Below are 12,707 nucleotides of genomic sequence, written 5' to 3' on the forward strand. Positions count from 1 at the left end.
GTTCCAGGTTTGGCATCGAGCTGGAAAGACCAACGTGGTGGCTGACTATCTCTCCAGGTTGCCGCACATCGTCAGCCTCGGGAAGGAGGGGGATAATGTGACGGAGCGGCTGTAGGCATCACGTCACTGTCGCTTGCACGGTGCGTTTTCCCCGTGTCTCTGTGGGAGGAGGCGGCATTTGTAGAGCGCCAGTGTCCCACAGAGACCCACTACAATGGACGTGCTGGAGAGTACTTTCTCCTCACATCCCTCCTTCCTGACTTTTTTTATTCCCTGTTTAATAGTGCGTTCGAGGGTGTACACTCGACACCTACACTTAGACTCACAGACTCACCGAGACGTTGTTGCTGCCGTGTGGTCCGCCTCCGTTCACTACTTTGGGTGGCAAACTGGGGTACTTCCTGGTTAACCCTTTTATGGTGCATTGTGGCACGCTGTTAGAAGTCAGGTGACCTGGACTGTTTTTTTTTTTCCTGTTTATTCAATTATGTTGTTTTTTGTGTTATTTACATTTAAGGTAAAGGCCACATGAAGGGCATTTGATGGTAGAATATTTCTGTTAATGAATGTTATTATTTGGTAAATTATTTTTTCCTGAGCTTTGGAGTTTTTATTAAAACCCTCTCTTTCATTGATTGGGTATGCCCAGGGGAGGGGCTAAGTGTATTTAATGAGGGGGTTTTCTTTCAGTGGGGTAGATAGGGTTTGGGCTTATGACTGTGGACTTCCGGTGAGGATGGATGGTTTTTTCCCTTGTATATACTTTTGGTTTTTTTGTACTGTAATTAATTTTTTCACGTTTATTCCGGTTGGAGTGGTGCTGAATAAAATCATAGAAAATGGTTTGGAGACTGAGCCATCATTTTTTTGAACCTGGGAAACATGAACCTGTAACAGTTTGGATCAGTGTGAACACTCACCTGTTTTTGATGTGGTAGTATATTGCCAGTGCTACACTGTGAAGACAAAACACCACATCTGTGTTTATGAGGACGACACAGGACGAAGCATTGAATGATGGGAGATGAAGTTTGTGTTGGTGGTACCATTTAATGGTGTATTTGAGGCTGGGATGGCTGACGGTGTTCTCATCCAGGAAGATGGTGGAGCAGGAGCTGGATTTACGACCAGGAGAGAAAGGCTACACACAGAGAAAATACACAAATATACACACACAGAGAAAATACACAAATATACACACACACATCTACACACACAAATATACAGTCAGTGACATTAGCGTGTCCATGTTTCAGTCTGACCTGTATACTGTATATACACCAGTGGTTCTATATATACCAGTAGGAAACTACTGTAGTAAAACAGACTGTACAACTGTACAACTACACAACATACAACTGTACAACTATACAACATACAACTATACAACATACTCGTGCCTCTGAGTTAGCGTGTCTTCGTCTATTTTTAAGATGCCTCACTGCAGAGACTGCCAGGAGCACCTGCAGAAAATTGCGGCACTTCAAACAAAGATATTTCAACTAGAAGAGGAGAATAACACTACGGTACCGTGGACTCCAATTGTGAATCTCCCAGCAAAGAAGATACGCTATCAGTTAAGTGACACTTCGATGCGAACACCGGTAGCTGTACCTAATGGTGACAGAAAAGCCAGTGCACAGAAGAGATGGAAGAATTGTCACAAAAATGATAAACGACCCGGGATAGACACTCCACACGGGTGGCCGTCACTAGCTTCCAGCGCTAAGGCTAACGCTGTTAGCCAGGGAGCTAACACCCCAAAGCCGCTGTCAGCACATAGAATCCCGTTTCTGCTGAACGAACCTCAATACGACCCGTTTCCCCGGTCATTAACCCCACGCCGGTCGGACAGGACAAGGCGCCGGGGAGGCGGGGGAGAGCTGCAGCGGGACAGGACGAGACGAGACAGCACCGTGCTACATCAGAGAGCTAACGATGGGAAACGGCGCACTACCAGCAGGCTGAAAGAGAATAACAGGCCGCCCCAGCAGAAACAAGTAAGTCAGCCAACCACACTGATAGTAGGAGACAGAGCTGTGAAGAACATCTACCTTGGTAAAAGAAATACCAGAAGGTGCTGCTTCCCTAAGGAGATGATTTGGGAAATAACTGTAAAAATCCCTGAAATACTGTCTACAAACCAAACCGCAAACAAGATCATAATTCATGCAGGAGAAAATGACATTTCTAGACAACAGACAGAGACGCTGAAGCAAGACTTTAATGAACTGCTAAAATTGCTGAGTGCCATAGACATCGAAGCATACATCAGTGGCCCCCTACCACCAGTCAATGGCAGAGTCAATCAATTTAGCAGGCTCCTGGCATTGAACAGATGGCTGTCAACTGCTTGCCTGAAGCACAAGGTGAACTTTATTGACAACTTCAATGTTTTCTGGGAGAGAAAAGGGCTTTTTCAGCGAAATGGAGTGCGTCTGAACAGACATGGAGCAAAACTGTTTAGTTCACACATCCACTACTCGATCTGCCATCCAACCGTGGCAAAGCATCAAACCACTATGGTCCCGCAGACCAATACTGCTCCTCCACCGCAGACCATCAACGTGGCCCCACAAACCACCGAGGCACCACTAACCAACGTGCCACAGGGGTTGGAGGAGACATCACAGGACAGACCCAGCACATCACCATCAACACCTGAGGAAGAACAACTTCCAAAAACCCCGAACCACTCTCCCCTTTCCTCCAGCTCCCCCTCACCTCCCTCCTGTTCGTTCAATCCCAGGATGACCAAATTAATAAATGCCGGTCTTACTATAGTAGCGAGCCCACAGCTACTGTGCCCAGAACCATCACACCCCCAACACACTCCCTTGGCCAGTCCCAAACTGAAGCCCAAATCACCAAAGACCAAACCCCCACCACCACCCCCAGTTCCCCCACGGACTATGTGGAAGAAGAAGAACAACTGTGGGACTTCAGATCTGCACAGACCTGCCCCGGTCACCAGGCAACTTCTATTAGAAGACTCTGTGCTTCTCCTGAACAGCTGTGGGACCCTAGACCCGCACTGCCCCCCCCCCCCCCCCGGTCAGTGGAACAACTATGGGACCTCGGACCCGTACTGCCCCGCCCCGGTCAGCGGGCTAACTCAGCCGAACGACTACGGGACTCTAGAATCATACCTGCCCCCACCGGTCAGCGGGCTGCCTCCATTCGAAGATCCTATGCTGTCCCTGTTTTAAATACTAACAGACCAAGAAAACACTACTCAGGTTATAGACAACACTACTCAGGTTATAGACAACACTACTCAGGTTATAGACACTTCAGAGTCATCAACACCCATCATAGACCCGATCCACAGCCCATCTCAGAGCACCTACAGTTAAATGTAGGGTTGCTAAATGTCAGATTACTGACTAATAAATCCTTCATAATTAATGATCTGATAATGGAAAAAAACCTACACTGTATGTTTCTAGTGGAGACATGGTTAAACAGTGTCACTGGAGTAGCAACGCTGATAGAGACGTGTCCTCCAAACTACAAACATTATCAGTCAGTCAGACATAATAGAAAGGGGGGTGGACTAGCTGCCATTCTATCCACGTCACTTATATGCAGTGACATTGACTTAGGTGAATTCACATCTTTTGAATATCTGGCTGTTGAATTCAAAACACAATTATCTCTGTTTGTAATCACAGTATACAGACCACCTAAACATTCTTCACTGTTTTTTCAGGAATTCTCAGAGCTGATCTCACTAAGTATCACTAGATGTGAAAGACTAATAATACACGGGGACTTAAATATTCATATTAATAAGAAAAATGACCCCAAGGCTTTGGAGCTTATGAACTTAGTGGACAGCTTTGGACTAGAACAGCATGTAAAGGATCCCACACACCAACTTGGTAACACCCTTGACTTAGTGATAACAGCAAGAGTTAATATCGACAAGGTTACAGTAACCGAAGTGCCCACATCTGACCATCACTGTGTGTACTTCGACGCCAGCCTGATGTTAACAGAGACCAGAAAACAGGCTGTAATCAAAAAACGGGTATTAGATGACAGAGCTGAAGAAAAGTTTATGAACATAATGCGAACAGTGGCACCTAACAACCTAGACTGCTCTTTAAATTCCATGGTGGACAATTTTAACAATGCACTATCATCTGCTTTGGATGCTGTTGCTCCGTTAAGGGTTAAAAGGAAGTCGAAGGTCAGAATTTCCCCATGGCTAGGCAGCAGCACTGTTAGTCAAAACAAACAAACCTGTCGGAGAGCTGAGAGAAAATGAAGAAAAACCAAACTTACAGTTGACTATGATGCATATAAACTTGCAATTACCACCTATAATCAATCCATTCGAGTTGCAAGAAAAGATTACTTCTCCAAAATTATCACAGAGAATGCTGGAAATTCCAAAATATTATTCTCCACTATCGACAAGCTGCTCAACACCCCCCCCACCCCACTACAGCCCTCCACATCCAAGTGCGAGGAGCTTGCAGTGTTCTTCAAGGACAAAATAAGTTCAATCAGACCCAGCATTAATTCCACCACATTAACAGATGCTGTCTGCAGTCCTTGTACTGTGACCATGGGAAAATTCACCTGCATAACAGCAGAACTCTACCGAACTGTCAGGGAATGTAACTCCTCAACCTCATGTGTCGATCCAATTCCCACTGCATTCTTTAAGAGAATATTTGACAGCGTCTCGGATCATTTACTCCAAATCATAAACAAATCTCTTCATACTGGTATCTTTCCAGATGCCTTCAAAACAGCTGTTATCAAACCCTTACTAAAGAAACCTAACCTTGACAGTAACGCTATGACCAGTTTTCGTCCTATATCTAATCTCCCGTTCATAGGCAAAGTACTGGAAAAGATAGTCTCTGCTCAAATAAATCACTATCTCAAAGAGAATAACATCTTAGAGGAATTCCAATCAGGCTTCAGGGCTGGTCATAGCACTGAGACCGCCCTCACCAAAATAATCAGTGACCTCAGGCTCAACTCTGATGCCAACAAGGTCTCAATCCTGGTCCTCCTTGACCTAAGTGCTGCATTTGATACAACTGATCATGACATCCTGATTAATCGGCTAGAAAAGCTCGTAGGTCTCTGTGACAGTGTACTACAGTGGTTCAAAACGTATATTAAGGGAAGACAGTACTACGTCAGGCTTGGAGATCACGTGTCAAACACACATGATACATGCTATGGGGTTCCACAAGGGAGCTGCCTGGGTCCACTGCTGTTCTCCTTATATATGCTACCACTTGGAGATATCATCAGAAAACATAATGTTAGCTTCCATAGCTACGCGGACGACACACAAATATACATTTCCGCAGAACCCAATGACGTGACAGCCATCCATTCCATTACAAACTGCCTCACAGCAATGAATCAGTGGATGTGCAGGAACTTTCTGAAACTGAATGAGGAAAAAACTGAAATCCTGCTTGTTGGCCAAAAAGCAAAAAGGGAAATGCTGATGAGTAGGATGGGCAAACTCACTTTCTGGATCAAACCAGAAGTGACAAGTCTGGGAGTCATTATAGACTCAGACTTAAACTTTAAGTCCCACATAAAGAAAGTCACTAAAACGTCATTCTTCCACCTCAGAAACATAGCCAAAGTAATGCCGGTTATAAATGGAAAGGATGCTGAAAAACTGGTCCATGCTTTTATCTCCAGCAGACTGGACTACTGTAATGCACTCCTTACAGGTCTCCCAAAAAGCACCACAGACAGACTTCAGCTGATTCACAACTCTGCAGCTAGGTTATGAACCAAAACCAAGAAGAGAGAGCACATTACTCCAGTGTTGGTTTCCCTGCACTGGCTACCGGTAACCTACAGAACTGATTTTCAGATACTACTCCTCACGTATAAAGCTCTAAATGGAACCGGACCAAGTTACATTGCAAACTCACTGATCAATTATGTACAAACTAGAACACTGAGGTCATCAAACGCAGGTTTACTAGCAACTCCCAGAAATATTACAAAGAAAATGGGGGACGCAGCCTTTACTAACTATGCACCAAAGTTATGGAATACAATTCCAAAAGACATTAGAGAAGCCAGTTCACTGAATATATTTAAAACCAAATTAAAAACATTTTTATTCTCATTAGCCTTTGAAAGGAGATAAAAATGGGGTCACAATTCAGGAACCAGGAATGTGCGGTTTTTTTATTTTTATTTTATTTTATTGTATTTCTGTTTTTATTTTTTATTTTACTGTATTTCAAATTTCATATTATTTCTTGCACTTCAAAAATTCTATGCATAATCAAATATTTTAATGTGCGCTGCTTTTATTTTTATTTTATTGTATTTCTCTCAAATTTCACCTTATTTCTTGCACTTCAAAAATTCTATCCACAATCAAATATTTTAATGTGCGCTGTTTTTATATTTATTTTTATTTTATTGTATTTCTAATCAAATCTTAATGTATTTTAATATTGTATTTTTTTCAATCAAGGTGAAGCACTTTGGGCTACAATTTCTGTATGAAAGGTGCTATACAAATAAAGTTGTTTATTATTATTATTATTGTTATTATTGTTATTATTATTATCATCATCATTATTATTATTATACAACTGTACAACCATACAACATACAACTGTACGACATACAACTATACAACATACAACTGTACAGCTATACAGCATACAACTATACAACATACAACTGTACAACTATACAACATACAACTGTACAACATACAACTATACAACATACAACTGTACAACTATACAACATACAACATCAAACTATACAACACACAACTATACAACATACAACTGTACAACTATACAACATACAACTGTCCGACATACAACTATACAACATACAACTGTACAACTATACAACATACAACTGTACAACATACAACATACAATTGTACAACTATACAACATTCCTTATAAACAAAAGCAGAATCCCACACTTACATTGTTTTTGCAGAGGCTCTGCGGTTTTTCTGTCTCTATAAAAAAGAACACACAGTAACAGTCAGGAGTATATGACAGAGGTGTGAGCCTTCCACTGTGTTTGTACAGGAAGAGAAACAAACCAAGGTTAAAGGTTCTGTATGTAACATGTGTCCACCTCAGGTGCACTGAGTGGATGAAGCAGACACACTGGTCATTACACTGGACACACCTCCAAACACACTCACCTTCAGTCTGGGACTTGCTCAGGAACAGGGTAGTGGCCTGAGGATGGTCGGATGGATTCAACTGCAGGTTCAACTCTGTCCGGACACACACACACACACACACACACACAGCTGAAGAGCTGAGAATGGAAGGGCCACTCATCAGCACAGGGTTGCAGTCCAAACATCAAAAGGTTTCTGTTCAGGCTCGACACTCTGACGTGGACCCAAATGCTCGAGACACTCGAGGTTCAGTGGTTAAAAGATTTTATTTCAACAAGAACCCAAAAATACAAAAACAAAGGGAGGAAGCTCAACGTATTCAAGATAAAACTAAAAACCTGTTGGAAAAAAAAAACACATGGAACAAGAATCAAGATATTTAGAACAAGATGGTCTTCACAGGGAAACAGAAACGACACACTCCGTGCATTTCCATGACAACTTTTATTCCTGATTTAATCTAAATAAACGTTAGATCCTATTTAAGATGACCATGTAAATACCTTATTCCAGTTGAAAAAGAATAGTTTGGAATAAATTTAAATCTGAATAAAGTCACTGGTTTAATCCCCTTTTAATTCCGAACTAAATTCTTCCTTGGACATGTAAACCCTTTATTCCGTTTGGACTTTATTCCTTCCATTCTGCACATGCTCAGTGTCTTGTCCTGTGGCGATGACGCACACATTCTGCGCTGGTGGAAGAATCTGCACTGCAGTCTAGTCTTCCCAAAGCATTCCAGTGGGCTATTCTGATGGGATCTACCAGCCTGGAAAACCCTGAAGGAATAGTTCACCACTTGTTTTTTATCAATTCATTTGTCATGCACTAATGAGTTTGATAAGTTGGCAAATCAGTTTGCACTGCAGTGCACCGATTGCCTTGTTCTCGCAGCCCTTCCGTTAGCTTAGCTTAGCCTAGTTTAGCATAATCACTTCATTCCTATGGTCAGACGTAGCCAGGCTTTCATGGGTGATCCGTAGTATTTTATGACTGATTTTGTGAAATTCAGTTCTCCCTAATCATTCCTTTAGTCCGCTGGGGTCAATATGATCACAAACTGAGGCTCAGATCATGGTCATGTGACTTACTGCAGGAAGAAAATCTGGGAAATAAAAACTAATGCAAAGCTAAAACGCTAAAGCAAAGCTAATTTAGCGCATGCATCCCTTCCAACAAAAAGATTTTCCAACTTCCGTCAACACAACAGTCCACAGATTGTGTGAGTGCAGTAAGTCGCAGATCTAAAGAAATACTTAGAGCGAGTCGGATTTCACAAAATCACTGAGAAAAGACGACAAATCACCTTTAAAAAACTGGATATGTGTGACCATGGAAATGCAGTGGCTATGCTAAGCTAAGCTAACAGAAGGGCTGCGAGAACCGAATAAACGTTTCTCATGTAAACCTTTATTTGGGTTTAACATTTCCATGTAAACAGAAGAGAAAATATTTTAGTTCCGAATTAATTTCTTCTGGAAAAATAAATCCGATTTTAAAAATGTCATGTAACCATACCAAATGACAACAGAAAAAGGGAGAGGGGAGAATATATAAGGAGAGCAGGGATCACAAACAGGTGTGGGTAATGACAGGAGGAACACCAGGTGAAGGATATGAGGGAATTAGGGAAAGCAAAGACAACTGACAGAGTGCAGACAAAAACAGGAAGGAGACCACCATCACCAAAATAAAACAGGAAGAGACAAAAACCCTAAACTGAATCAACACAGGGAGGAGCTCGGAGTAGAGTAGAGTAGAGTAGAGTAGAGTAGAGTAGAGTAGAGCCGCTGCTCCTCCACATCGAGAGGGGGCCAGCTGAGGTGGCTCAGGCATCTGTTTCGGATGCCTCCTGGACGCCTCCCTGGGGAGGTGTTCCGGGCATGTCCCACCGGGAGGAGACCTGAGGGAAGACCCAGGACACGCTGGAGAGACTATGTCTGTGGGCTGGCCTGGGAACGCCTCGAGGTCCCCCCGGAAGAGCTGGAGGAGGAGTCTGGGGAGAGGGAAGTCTGGGCATCCCTGCTTAGACTGTTACCCCCACGACCCGGCCCCGGATAAAGCGGAGGATAATGGATGGATGGATGGATGGATGGATGAACACAAACGTCAATGCATGACAGTTTGTAACAGTTCACTTTATCAGAACCAGTGGAAACAACATCTATGAAGCATTGGAAGTTTTTTTTTATGTGTCGCTAGTTCTTTTTCCACTGACCCTCAAACTGTGTGACTGAAACTTGTTCATATAAATTTGTCTAATGGAAAAATGACAATTTCACCATAACTTTCATTTTTCGATGATGTTTTTGTTGTTGTTAGACATGTTTTTTAGGGGCATAGTTAAATTGGTATATGACACAAAACTGTAATGAAAACCCCTTTTGCACAACTATAGTCACGACCCCCCCCCCCACACACACACACACACACACACACACAAAAAGGACGTTGATGGATGTTAGAACAAGAGAAGAAGAAGAGTTTTAAAATGTGCCAACAGATAAATAACGTCTGTGCAGGTTCTCATTGTTCCTGGTAGTTCAACTGGACCAGTTTAAGAGCTAAACCAGTCCAGTTGAACAGAAGAACAACCAGGAAGTCTGAATGAATGAGTTCAGAACAGTCAGACCATTCCAACACGTCTTCACTGAGCTGACACTCAAACGGTCTAAATACTGGAACAATAGTGCTGCGTTCCAGTCCACCTGTAACTCCTGTTTTTCCATCCTTCTACTGGTGGAAATGCACTGGAATGTTCAGTCAAACCTGGGACTTCCACTCCCCCTGTTGTTTGTCCTGTGGCCACTCCCCCTGTTGTTTGTCCTGTGGCCACTCCCCCTGCTGCTTGTCCTGTGGCCACTCCCCCTGCTACCTGCTGTTTTCACTGGCGTTCACTCAGACTCAGTGTTTGAAACAGTGTCTGACACCAGTGGAACAGACTCCTACAGACAAAACGAGGAACGCAGATGAATGAAAAGTGAAAACTGACTATTAGACAGACTGTCTGTGTCCTCCACTGTGCTGAGTGGAAAAGGACAAACACAGACACATGTTCAGGGTTAGGGTTCTGGTTCTGGTTCTGTTCTGGCTCTTTGTGCTCTGAATAAACTCAGACGAACCCACAGGTCCTGGAACCCCCTTCAACTCCACTCTGGGTAAATCTAATGCCAGGCTCATTAATGAATAGTTAATTAGCTGCTCTGGTGTCCAGGACACACACACACACACACACTTTTCCCTTCTGCTGTTTGGTCTCATGGTCGGAGCTCTGACTGAAACTTTTATCACAGATGGGTTAGACCTGGTGGTTTTAGCCTACCTAACCCTAACCCTAACCGTCCATTTGAACACATATGAGTGAAGTAGCTGTTAAGGTTAGGGTCAGGGTCAGGGTCAGGGTTAGGGTTAGGGTCAGGGTTAGGGTTAGGCCACTGTTTCACATACACACCAACAGGACATCAGGTCTGGTCTAAAACCAGGTTTAGTCAGTTCAATGCTCATCACATGATCTGACTGACTGTTTAAAAAGAAAAAACAAACATGGTTTGGAGACATCAGAGCTGACCTACTAACTGGTCCAACCCACTGGGATTCCCAGAGTGCACTGCAGCTAGTGTCCAGTGTTGACATGTGATATTCGTAGCCTCAAGTAAACTTTAACCAAGACTGGTGGACGGCATCTGCACTGAAACAGGAGACAGGAGGAGGGCTAAGCTATCAGCTAGCATATCAGCTAGCATGTCAGCTAGCATATCAGCTATCATATCAGTTAGCATATCAGCTAGCATGTCAGCTATCATATCAGCTATCATATCAGCTAGCATATCAGCTAGCATATCAGCTATCATATCAGCTAGCATGTCAGCTATCATATCAGCTAGCATGTCAGCTATCATATCAGCTAGCATATCAGCTAGCATGTCAGCTATCATATCAGCTATCATATCAGCTAGCATATCAGCTAGCATGTCAGCTATCATATCAGCTAGCATATCAGACAGCATATTAGCTAGCGTGTGTGTCCAACTGCCCTGACATAAAGAACCAACTACAGGGTTGGGGTTAGTGTGGTCCTGGACCAGCTGGTCTAGAAACCTGAACTTTTCACATATGGTAATTTCCTAGTTTTTTGTACCTTTTGTTTTGTTTCCAGTTGTTGCTGTTGTTGCTCATGTCCCTCTCAACTCCCTTTGGAAACTCTAATTTGAGGAGGCAGGATGTGTGTTAATGCCCCCCGCCCCCCAAACCAGGTCCAGATGGGCTCGATGTCATGATTAAATCTGATCCGATCTTCTAAAAAATACCAGACCAGCAGCCGATACCAATGACATGTGACAGGTAACATGTGACAGATGACAGATGACAGGTGACATATGACAGGTGACATATGACAGCTGACAGATGACAGCTGACAGATGACAGGTGACATATGACATATGACAGATGACATATGACAGATGACAGGTGACAGATGATAGGTGACAGATGACATATGACAGGTGACATATGACAGGTGATATGTGACAGATGATAGGTGACAGATGACATATGACAGGTGACATATGACAGGTGATATGTGACAGATGACATATGACAGATGACAGGTGACATGTGACAGATGACAGGTGACAGATGACATATGACAGGTGACAGATGATATGTGACATGTGACAGGTGACAGGAGACATGTGACAGATGACATGTGACAGATGACATGTGACAGATGACAGGTGATATATGACAGATGACATATGACAGCTCTGACAGTGACAGCAGTCACCATCAGAGGCTGAACCACAGCAGCTTTAGGACTCACACCAGTATGAACACTACTGACCTGTACATGCACTGAGTGAAAAAAAAAACATGTCTGTTTCTGTCTTCAAACTTATAAAAGTGTTGAACTGAACATGAGCCTCAAACTACTTCTTCACTAAATTCTAAATGAACACAGATCCATCCTTTCATAAATGTGATTATGTTTACATGAGTGACTGCGGGGCAAATGAACACCTGTGCGCATGCGCACCGTCACCCACACACTGACCCTACCTCCTCGGTGGTTCTTCTTGGTCTTACCGTCTCCGTTCTCCCGGTCGCTGATGTGCTGGAGGCTACATCCCGTCTCGTCGCGGTTCAGGTCCGGCTCCAGCTGGTACCGGTCCAGTCTGGAGTGCGCGTTCCTGCGCACTTTGGGGCTTGTGGACGCGCAGCAGGAGGTGGTGCTCCCCATCCTGCCCCGGAGGAGGACCGGGAAAAAGCACTCCTTTAGGAGCAAACAACACCGGAAACCACCGTCAGAACCGGACCGGACCGGTCATCACAGATCAGCAGCGCGCGTACGGTGCGTCCATGGATCCCGTGAGTCCGCGTACTGTCCCGGAGGATGAACTATGCACGTGTCACTGCCGCCGGCGGAACCCCAGGGGCGCGCACCGGAGCCGCGTGTCACCTGTAGCCATCCTATACCGGCACGAGCACGAGGACGAGCGGGGGGGGGGGGCGGAGTTCCAACTGGGGCTGAAGTGGACCGACAGAA

At 44.0% G+C, this 12,707-nt stretch overlaps 1 protein-coding gene across 1 annotated transcript in view; it reads right to left on the minus strand.

Annotated features, from left to right (window-relative positions):
* LOC115415789 (cyclin-Y-like) overlaps positions 1–12,491 on the minus strand; it is a 43,467-nt gene extending 30,976 nt beyond the window's left edge. Inside the window, exons 1-5 of the mRNA XM_030129427.1 lie at positions 12,248–12,491; positions 7,184–7,258; positions 6,957–6,991; positions 1,047–1,141; positions 921–956 (exon numbers count right to left, since the gene is read on the minus strand). Of these exons, the coding sequence (XP_029985287.1) occupies positions 921–956; positions 1,047–1,141; positions 6,957–6,991; positions 7,184–7,258; positions 12,248–12,401 (395 nt within the window). The 5' untranslated portion in view covers positions 12,402–12,491. The remainder of the gene's footprint in view (positions 1–920; positions 957–1,046; positions 1,142–6,956; positions 6,992–7,183; positions 7,259–12,247) is intronic.
* Positions 12,492–12,707: the final 216 nt, after the last annotated feature.

The sequence above is a fragment of the Sphaeramia orbicularis genome, unplaced genomic scaffold (genome assembly GCF_902148855.1).
Source record: "Sphaeramia orbicularis unplaced genomic scaffold, fSphaOr1.1, whole genome shotgun sequence".
Taxonomy (NCBI): domain Eukaryota; kingdom Metazoa; phylum Chordata; class Actinopteri; order Kurtiformes; family Apogonidae; genus Sphaeramia; species Sphaeramia orbicularis.